Raw genomic sequence first — 11,238 nt, forward strand, 5'->3', positions numbered from 1 at the left:
GAAATATCCCAGAGGTGTAAAACAGAAAGATAGCTAACAAGCCCAGCAAATATATTATCTTTTAGCTAATATTTGCGGCCTAAGTATCTTCACAACTAAGATGTACCCGCAATAGCTTATGATAATACTTATGATGGTACTCTGGCCTTCAACTCAAACATGCTAGCTAGTGCTAGTATACTGTCAATGCATAATATAGACGCGTGCCTGCAAAATTCTACTCCGCCAATCGGATTATATTAGTTGCTAACCGCGGGATACAACTTCATACCAAGTATATACCTAACCCGGATATCTCGAAATACATACTTTTTCTGTGGTAAACGGAAATAATCCTCTGTAACACCTTCTTATAAGCATCGTAATCACAAATTATATCAACAAGCGATCTCAAAACAATCAAGGGTGGAATCGTAGGCAATATATACAATACATCTCTAGCACCGAACCCTCTCGCCATGCGTGCAAGGCATTCCAGATACGACAGGAATCGCGTTCGCGAGCTGCCAATAATTGAGCTATTTTCGCAAAGCGCCGAAGCAGCACTCCACTTTAGGTCAATCGTGTTTTGAATGCGTCTAGCGCTCGATACTAACTGCTGACAGCTCAATGCTCATTCCCGGGTCGAACTTCAAGTCCATTATTATAAGACGTTTTGAATTCCTGATTTTACCCTGCGGCGATAGAATAGAGACCTTGAAATCAGCTGCCGAGGTTGTCAATATTGACTTATTTGACTCTCTCTTTCTGCGAGGCCTTCCTTACTACAGTGGCAAATTCCTGGCGAATATGAATTATTGGATCAGGAATGGTGTTCAGACTGTTTGTGGACCGTACGAATATATGTCTGTACTGTACAATTGTACGAGTATACAACTAAACTGACCGTCTGTAAAACTAATGACTATATATTAGTGTACGACTACAACTGGACAATACGGTACGGGCACATGCGTTCGTGAATATCCAACGACCAGCACTTATTGGATGCGGATAGGCATCCGGTGACGATCAGTCAAATAATTATAGGGTTTGTGTTAGATTCATTCTATAATTACAAGTCAAAAGACTTTTTGGGGTACAGACAATGTTCGCTCTATTTTTCACGAGTCTGCGCGCAATCACCAACTAGCTGCGCGGTCCCTTGGAAAACAGTGCGTAACGACTATAAAAGAAGTACATCACTTTGATTGGATTACCGAATTACCCACTTTTATCGTTAATTTTGTGGTGTTGACTAAAAAAAGGTCATCATTTCGGCTTTCTTGTGCGCAGCTTAGATTTTCTGTGCGAAGAGACCGTGTCAGCACTGCGCAATTGCGCACGTGTGCCTGTGCAGTGTGCAGCTTAGAGGGAACAGTGGGTACAAAACTTTAATGTATTTTAAATGTAAATTTCAGATCACTGCTGTACGAATGTTTCCGCAATATTCATTGCGTTGCCAAGATGCAACGGCACATTTTATAACTTTCTAGAACTCGAATACTAGTCGCGTGTTAATCATGATGATTCGAGTTGAGTAACCATAGCCGACTTTTACAAGTAACGAAATTTGACGTAGAAGTCTTCATGATCAACGCTCATGTCTCGCAGTGATCATATGTGTTTATATGTTAAGCATATGTTCTCGAAGTAGTCAATGATGTTATAAGTAGAAAAAACGCCGTAAATTTTTACTCAACAGTCTTACAAGACGAGTTAAAACTACTTCAAATGAACGTTTAAATGAACGGCACGAAAAGTAGTTTCGAAAACTAGATTTGATCTGGCGTTGGTATAGGCCGACTTCTTGTAGTTATAGTTATAATCCGAGCTGCTGGCTATAAGTTCGAGATTGCAATATACATCTTCGCATCTTCGACTGACGTAAAATGACTATAATGTAACGCTGCAAATAAGTACAACGTTCCAAAATATATTTACCAGTAACTGCGATGACTATTTCACGCGGTTCTTATGACGATTTCACACAGAAAGTCGACGGGAAACTTACTCTAAAATCAGAGGCTCTCAAACATTTTGATCGCAGACCCTTTCAGGTTTTCTAGGCGGTTTCATGAGCCGACGAATGGAAGGTCATAACACCAAGCACACAACTCAATATTTAGGCCATGCCATGCCCAGCCTAAAACAAGATAACCAATGACTAGACGTCATAGTCCCAATCACGACGTCATTCACAAAGGATAATATGTTTTTGTAGTTTTTTTGATGACGTATGATGTATTTTCACGGATCCCCGCCAACCCCTAAGGGTTTCGTGAACCCCAGTATAAGAACCTCTGCCCTAGATCAGCTCTATACTTTTCAAAATCCAGAGTGTAAAATAAGTAGTTCCCACAAAAAGAAGATGGAGTAGTATAAAAAAAATAACCACGGTGCGAGTAGGCAAAACCCATACTTCAGTAGGCCCTACTACAAAAGAAGTAGAAAGAGAAGGTGTTGCATGCTCTAGTTTAGTGCTTTCGGTGTTGCATTAATGGAAAAAAGCATCCTGTGATGACGAAATATGACTATATATTTCATTCGATTAATAGATCTATAATCTACACAACATCACTATAATTGCCTTGACTTCGCGATCTTCATGTGCTTCATATGATCCGTATTCTCACAACTGTGTCGGGTCATCGACGAACGGGATGGATTCAATTCTCTTAACCAACATAATGTCTGGTCTCATTTCGCAGTAAAGCCCCTCACATACTTTATTGCGTGCGCATTAACCATTGAGCAGTGGTCCTAGTGGCCCAGTAACAAAATTACAAACAACGAACAATATTGTGTGGGATAGTGTTCAAGTTCTCATCAATGCAGTGGTGGGTGGTTGTACTTTGTTCTGGAATTAGGCATACTGTGAGCTTGACTACCGATATAGCTTTACCAACATCCGTGACTTCAGCGAGATGTACCAGATGAAACGGCAGGTCAATCCACAGTCTAATAGACAGTAGAAGAGATCAAAATTCAACATTGTAACATCGGGCACAAGGCCGAGGTGAATGCTAGATTAAAGATACCATAGTTTAGGGTTACCATACGTCCTCTTTTAAGAGGGTTTGTCCTCTTTTTTGACTTTTTTGAAAGTGTCCTCGGAGGACGCCTTTTTGTCCTCTTTTTTGAGATTTTGTTCTCTTTCTTGAAAATTTAGGTCCAATTTAGAGCAAAATGCGAGTGATAGCCGTAAATTAGCACAGAAGTGACGCTCCGGCGGGTATTTCGGAGTGAAAAACGGTGAGTTGAGGTCTGAGCGAAAAGTTGACCTTTTTTTTAGTCATCCACCTAGCAATGTGGAAAGAAAAACGGTATTTTGAGCTCTGAGCGGAAAGTTGACTTTTTTTTTCTTAGTCAACTGGTCACAAAGTGGGAAAAATTCACCGATTTTATACCGGTTTACCTTAGTTATCTTAGGGTCACAATATTTTGGAAATCTGAAAAGAGGGCACTTATTTTTCAAAATTTTCACAATCACAATACTGGAGTAAAATCCTGAGAAAATGGTAAATATTCGTCGACTTCTTGGTCGGTTGACTAAACAAATGTCATTTTTCAGGCTCAAGTCCCAAAATACACGTCGGATCCAGGGATTGTATATATCCCTGGTCGGATCGTTACATGGCCGCAGATTTCCTATTTCTTAGTCCAATTTCCGCGTAATTTCACCAAAATTCTCAAAAAAGAGGACAAATTGTCAAAAAGGAGAACATTTAGGCGTCCTTCGAGGACACTTTCAAAAAAGAAAAAAAAAAGGTCAAATCCTCTTAAAAGAGGACGTATGGTAACATATATCAATCAGCTCAGTGGCCTATAGATAACTAACCTACCTAACCTAACTAACCTACCTAGGTTAGTTATCTATAAGTGTCCACTGTGTCCAGTGATGAGTAGTGATGTGCGGATAGTGCTTTTCGAGACTCCGAATCCCTCCGACAACTTTAGTGTCTGAGGAAAACTCCCTCCGACTCCGAAGAGCTCAATTCCAGACTCCGAGATACTCCGATGAATCTCGTCAAGTATCTGAAACAGTGGCAAGCATGGTACATGGTACAACATGGTACATGTGATAATAAGGTTGGCCTCAGTGGCGAGATAGCGCAGTGGTATAATCCGCGGCTGCAACACCAATGGATGCGGGTTCGAGTCCGACCGAGGTCGACTTCCGAATTCCGATATCTAAGTGTTGGAGGTTTACCTAGGCTCCTCCTCGCCACCTCATCCGCGTCAGCGGTGTCTTACAAAAGCCTAGAGGTGGGCCGTGCTATAAGTCGGCGGCTACGGAAAATAAGAAGAATATCGGCCTGGTGTAAATGACCATAGTAGTCGACAAACACCATGAATACCCCAAAACAAACAAACAAACAAACAAACAAAGGTTGGCCTCATAGTATTGTTTACTCTCCAGTCCCCAATTGCAGTGCAGATGGCTGATTTTTATGCACTTGGCAATCATTTTTACATGTTACCCGTCATATTACAACTTTACAAGGTGTCAACTGTCTGTGTTTTGGTTTGTAATCATAATCAATAGTGTATTCTGCTCAGAGCTATCCAAATATCTCGGAGACAAAAGTTACAATACTCCGAACTTCTCCGAAAAAATATCTGTAGTAAACTCCGACTCCGCTCCGACTGTCACAAAATCGGCAAAACTCCGCTCCGAATCCACTCCGACTCCGCTCCGATGCTCATCACTGGTGATGAGTAGGGCCATTTAAAGTCATTAAAGTCATATTTTTTTCTATGCATCAGTAAGTCGTGAAATCAATTTTAACGCGAAAACCACGTCCCTATGGGGTATATTAAGAAAGTTATAAAGTCATATAAAGTCATATTTTCCTGGTTAGGTCATATTTGAGATATAAAGTCATATTGTTGTATACTTTAAATAAAAAGTGCCAATTTAAGCGGTGAAGCAATTAAGCACTAAGAAAGTAAGGCAATTTCCGATTGAACGAAGGCAAGCTGTAAGGCTAGCCTACATAACATTACAGTCACAGACCTATGAGGTCAAATATTGCATTACGAGGTCACACATTGCTTTGTGTTGCTACACAATCTGTTTTAGTTCTCTGCACTGAGGTAGGACGTCATTTGAAGTTCAGTCAGTGGGTAGGCAGGCTAAACAGCTCCATGTCGGTCAACTTATATACTAATACATTTGGATTTGAATAAAATAGTATTTACGGTGGGCACAATCATAATAAATAATTGAAGAATTGGTCACCGAAATATGCCTCCACTACAACAATATTTCAAATTTGATACTGAAAATGAAAAGTTGTACGTACACCATCAGAAAGGCTAATGCTGATCTAAATGCCCTTGATTTCAGAAAAGATCCGCTTGAGCTCAAAAATTACATTAAGAAGCGATTGGACGAAAACGATGTGAAACAAATTATGGAGCTACAAAGGCAAGACCTTTCACCAGCGCCGTATGCAAATCTGCAGAAGTGTCAACCCACATCAGCGTCTGTGGAGCGCTCATTTTCCTTACTAAAGTCATTCTTACGTCCAAATCGTCACTTTAAAGACTCCAACATTCCACACTACATGAAACTGTACTACAACAGTGGTTTAAAATAAAAATGGATGCATATTACTGTTATGTTGTGTATGTTTTACTCGTCAGTTCCATGAGTGACGTTGGTTACATGTAAAAATACACTATTTTCACATAAAGTCATATAAAGTCATATTTTCCATAAAATAAAGTCATATATTTGATTTTTTAAGGTCATATAAAAATGGCCCTAGTGATGAGTGATCTAATAGTCATCTGAAGCGACATCGAACGACTGGAGTCGATTGCCGTTAGATGGGGCTATAAATGAAAACATTGAGATAGCAAACACGCATTTTGCAGCATTTTAGCAAAATCTGAGGCGTGAAGTGAACGTTGGCTGCTCCGGTCAGTGTGGCAACATGAAGGACTCCAAAGGAATAATTATTGGTTCAGCTGTGGTTGGTGGATTGAGTCTACTTTACATTTATCGTCGCTACTTTGCTGGAAAATGGGAAGTGGTTGCTGAAGTTGATAAGCTTTTCATTCATCCAATCAAGTCTTGTCGCGGGATTGCTATGGATAGCTTTACTGCTGAGCCCAGAGGAATCTATGTGACTGGGACAGAACTTGGCGACAGGAGCTTCATGATGACGCACGAGGATGGACGTTTTGCTACCATACGACACTACCCCAAGATGGTTTTGATCACCCCTACTATCATCAGCGATGACGAGTTGAGATTAACTGCTCCTGACATGGATCCAATTGTTATTAAAATTCCAAAGCATGGAAGTGCCAGACCTGTTAATTACACGGTTTGGGGATATCCTTGTCCAGGCATAGATTGCGGAGACGAGGTGGCCAATTGGCTGCAAAAGTACACTAAAGGCAAAAATACTAGGTTAGTTTATCATAATCAACAGTTGCCAACCCGCAAAACCACCAAATTCATGGACTTCGGTCACTTAGGATTGTATGACAAAGGACCTCTCGAATCAATGTTTCAAGATTATAGTGCTTTCAACGTGTTGTCGCAAGCATCAATTGACGTTGCCAACACCAAACTTGATGATGAGCATAAAGTAAATGTACGATTTTTCAGGCCGAATGTTCTACTGAAAGGTAAGCGATACAAATCTTTTATTTTTGGTATTCAGAATTGAACTTGAACTTGAATATGCATGTTCTAACCAATGTTCCCTATAATTTTGCTCACTGCTCTCACGGCTAAAAAAAAAAGTTATCACTTTGAAATTTTGTGCGCAGCTTAGATGTTCTGTGCCCAGAGACCGTGTCAGCATTGCGCTTTGCGCAAACGTGCAGCTCAGAGGGAACATTGGTTCTAGATCTAACCAAGCCTATTTCTAATTGACATTAATAATAATCTTATTATGTGTTATGTGGAATATGGTAGTCATGGTGAAAAGAACTCGCTGGCTCGTGTATTGAAGAATTCCGAAAATTCTTCTCATTATGCTGCCTACCATTACGATTTAAGCCTACCCGATATACTTGAAGTTATCCCGATACCGGGTGTAGCAGAGCCGCAAAGTACATTTGGACATTGACATAATTGGACAAAAACCGTTCTCTGGCCCCGTAAGTTTTGGACTTTGACATTGTGCCCACTGTCCATTTTTGAAATATCACTATGTCTTCAATGCGCATTACCCACCTATCAACACTGTTCCAACTTGAGGCTTCTTATCATGAGCCTTGGTCGAAGCCCATCACTGACACTCCATAGATTGGATGTTGAGTCATCTGATGCTTTTGAGAGAGAGAGAGAAAGCTTGATTTCTGAGATTGAATGAAATTCTCATACATGCATGCTATGTAGCCTACAATTAGGGGTGTTCAAAAATGACTTTTTTCTTAAATAGTACTGGCTACTTGATAAAATTGTTGGGTTGGTCAGAAAAACTCTGCACGCCAAATTTGGTTCAATTCCGACCAGTAGTCGCATTGCTACGAGGGAGAGAAGAAAGATTTGGATTTATTATGTAAAAATGAATGAAATTTTTTTTCAATATTTTCTATTCACCCCATGAAATTGTTAGGTTGTCAGCAGAACCGATGCTCAACCAATTTGACTCAATTCGAACCAGTGGAAGCGGAGTTTTTGCAGTCGAAATCTTTGGATAATAATAAAGTAGTAACCTGGTCACCGTAAATGCTATTTTATTCTAATCCAAATTTTTAGACTGCAAAAACTCCACTTCCACCTAGTTAGAATTGAGTCAAATTTGGTGGGCGTCGTCTCTATAGACAACCTTACAATTTCATGGAATGAACAGAAAATCTTGAAATTTTATTTATTTATTTTTATATAATAAATAAATAAAATTTTTCTCTTGTAGCAATGCGGCTACTGGTTGGAATTGAACCAAATGTGGTGTGCAGCCTTTAATTTATAACCCAACAACCTAATAATGAAAAGACAGGAGGGTGTCCAAACCAATTGGAGTAGTTTCTTAATCAGACACTAATCTTGGCCTAGAGCGGTGGTTTTCAACCTGGGGGTTGCGACTCGACAGAGGGGTCGTTTGCCTTTTTCTAGGGGTCGCGAAAGTGCTGACCGCCAATACACTGGCCAAGGCTGTATCAACAATAGAAGTTTGTGTACCATCTAAAAATTGAACGCTCTGTTATTCGAACTTTCATGCCGGTGACTTCATATTTTGTGGTACGATTGTTGATATACGATGTTCTTTCCAATTCTCTACTAGTTGCTGACGACTTCCCCACACTAGTGTCAGCCGAAAATATTCAGGTTCATTTCTGTATGAATATACCATTCAATAATATTCATTCAGTAGAAACCAGAGGTGGTCAAAGTAGTCAAGGAAGCTACTCAAGTAGAAGTAGAAGTAGAAGTAGCGACGAAAACATCTACTCAAGTACAAGTACAAGTACTTCTTCCATAAGCAACCTGAAACTACTTGAAGTAGAAGTAGAATTGACCGAATTTAAATCTACTCAAGTAAGTAGTTTTGAAAACAGTCTTAATTCGTTCGCATGGACTGTCAAAAGCTGCAAATTGAGCTATGTGGAACGTGCAGAGAGCTTGATTCGCATCGATGCATCCCATGAGATATCAATTTTCGACAGAATAAACATTCTTTCGCATCATGGGATGCAAATTGTAGTATTGATATGAAAATGCGATACTAAGCTTTTGTTTAGTAGAATACTACGTTTTAGAGAATATCATGTCATGGCGCCCGACCCCATATGATAAGGCCCCAAGTTCAGGCGAAGAGCAATACGGAGAAGTTGTATCGGATACGGTTTCAACACTTTGCGCGATTAGTGTACGTTAATAAAAAATATTGTGGATTGTAAAATTTATACTTAGTGTAACTTTATTTTCGGAAAATAGAGGCATTACTACAGTTGCGTTTATGCTTCAATAAATGTTCTGCAGACAAAAGAACTGAACGTAATTAGAACTCAAAGTATGATACTAGGAATTGAATGTGAAATACAAATACCATTTCTAAAAAGCGGAAAATATATTTCATGTCTTCTGTCCATAAAGCTTCAAAGGACACGTCATGGGCTGTTAGATTAAGATATGATACGTAAAATTATTGAAAAACGGTAGTTTCAAACGTTATGGTGGGCCTTTTTTACTGTGATGAAATATTTGATATGAGCGACAATGCGGTGTGAACGGAGCCAAGCAATCCGGTACCTAAATTATATTCACTGATACTTTCGTGACAACATATTGATCACTCCATAACTACTGTGCGCGAAGCGCAACAAAAATTCTGGGCTTTACTTGACCTTTATGAATATTAAATGTTGGTACTTCGTGAAAACAGCCCCGAAATTCCTCAGACTATCTTCCGTCTTGGGGGATTAAACTACTTCTACTTGACAAACTGAAAATAGCGAAAAGTAAGTAAGTAGATCACAAAATATTACGAAGTAGAAGTAGAGAAAATCAGATCTGCTTGAGTAAGTAGCAGAAGTAGAGGAAAACTACTTGAGTACTTCCAAAAAGTAGAAGTACTTCGTTACTGACCACCTCTGGTAGAAACTGCTTGTATTTAGACTTGAAATTGGGCTGTGCTGGGCATGCTCGACGACTGTCGGATAGCCGTCGAAATACTGTGTTGTGTAGAATAAGTAGGCTACCAAAATTTGTTGGCCTGTCAATTTTTTTCTGTGCTAGTGAAGCACTGCGCTGCGTTCGCGCAGAATCATTCAGATCGAGATATTTTTGCCTCAGGCTGCAGTGCGTTCGCCGAGGACAATTGGAAGCGCGTGAGAATCGGCACGGCCGAATTTGTCTTCGCCAAACACACCACTCGCTGCAGAGTCACTACGGTGAACCCCGACACCGGGGTCATGGATATGGATCGCAGCACACTGATATCATTGTCGTCGTTCCGTCTTTGCAAGCCGGAAGAGAAACCGATCTATGGCAACTCGCCGAAGATATCGGTCGACTATATAGTCGTGCGCCCGGGAAAAATAAGTGTGGGCGATAAGGTTTACGTCTACAATCCCAGAACGTAAATTATCTTTGTGCTATTCGTTTTGGGGTAGCTCGCCAGTTCTAACAATTTGCCATTTGTAGTACCGTAGTGGGATGTTTGATGTCTTTTTGATTAACCCTGTGCCTATTACAGCGTACCTCAGAGTCAGTTTCTTAGCGTACTCGAAACCAGGGATGTATGGAAGGACTCCTGTGTATCCCTGTTCGAAACGTATTATATTTTGGTTTGTTGTCTGTTTGGTTCGCTAGCTCACATTACCTTTGCGCCTACCTGTACTCGCTTTGCTGTATTTTTTGAATTTTGTGTGATCGATCATGCTGGAGTTGTCTGTTGGTTTTCAGTATTCTGTACGCGAGTAGTTTGGAATCATGAAATCTGGTATCCTTAAGTTGGCCGTGTCTTGATTGCGTAGTTGCGGGATATTCGAGTAATGTATTAATCAGACTATGTTTTAGACTTTTAGATGAGGGACGTGCGGTTAGTGGAGGCAAGTGAAGCGGTGCCTCATCTGTAGTCCATCCTCAAGATTACCGGACCACGACTGAACTATCGATCTCGCCTTCCATGACATGTCTCCCGTTTCGTCGTTTGCTTTTTTTCTGTATACTACATCTTCTTTACTTTTAATTTAGCGTGCATGCCTCCTCTTTACATCGCCTAGTCTAAGGTGGGTGTCCGATTTCATAGACTACTCCAAGTCGCTTCGACACCTTCCTATCTTTCATTGTATCGCATTTTTGTGGTGTATTGAACTGATAAAATTGCTAATAAACCAATGATGATAATGATGATGATAAGTAAAAGAAAATAGTAATGCGCTGCAGTGAGTTGGCTCATATTTGTTGTAACTATATTTCAACTTCTACCCTTTTCAAGTCTCAGGTGTTAGTGAAGTGATTTCACGCTGAATTTTCACGCAGTGATTCGACACTATTGGATGCATTATGATCAGGGTTGAGCACGATGATTCGAGTGCTCAAATCTGAATCGAGCAGAGGTGGTCACAGTAGTCAAGAAAGCTGCTCAAGTAGAAGTAGCGACGAAAAAATATACTCAAGTACAATTAGAAGTACTTATTTCGTAAGCAACCAAAAACTACTTGAAGTGGAAGTAGAATTGACTGACTCTAAATCTACTCAAGTAAGTAAGTAGTTGTGAAAACGATCGTTATTCGTTAGCATAGACCGTCAAAAGCTGCAAATGGAGCTCTGCGGAAGGTGTA

At 40.2% G+C, this 11,238-nt stretch overlaps 1 protein-coding gene across 1 annotated transcript; it reads left to right on the top strand.

Moving 5' to 3' along the window:
- Positions 1 to 5,869: 5,869 nt before the first annotated feature.
- On the top strand, positions 5,870 to 10,402 carry LOC145456042 (mitochondrial amidoxime reducing component 2-like). Its single transcript, XM_080334071.1, has 2 exons — positions 5,870 to 6,627; positions 9,746 to 10,402. The coding sequence occupies exons 1-2, from the start codon at positions 5,925 to 5,927 to the stop codon at positions 10,033 to 10,035; spliced, it is 993 nt and encodes a 330-aa protein (XP_080190197.1). The 5' UTR covers positions 5,870 to 5,924; the 3' UTR covers positions 10,036 to 10,402.
- Positions 10,403 to 11,238: the final 836 nt, after the last annotated feature.

The sequence above is a fragment of the Botryllus schlosseri genome, chromosome 14 (assembly GCF_051294905.1).
Source record: "Botryllus schlosseri isolate E-star chromosome 14, Bs_hap1, whole genome shotgun sequence".
Taxonomy (NCBI): Eukaryota; Metazoa; Chordata; class Ascidiacea; order Stolidobranchia; family Styelidae; genus Botryllus; species Botryllus schlosseri.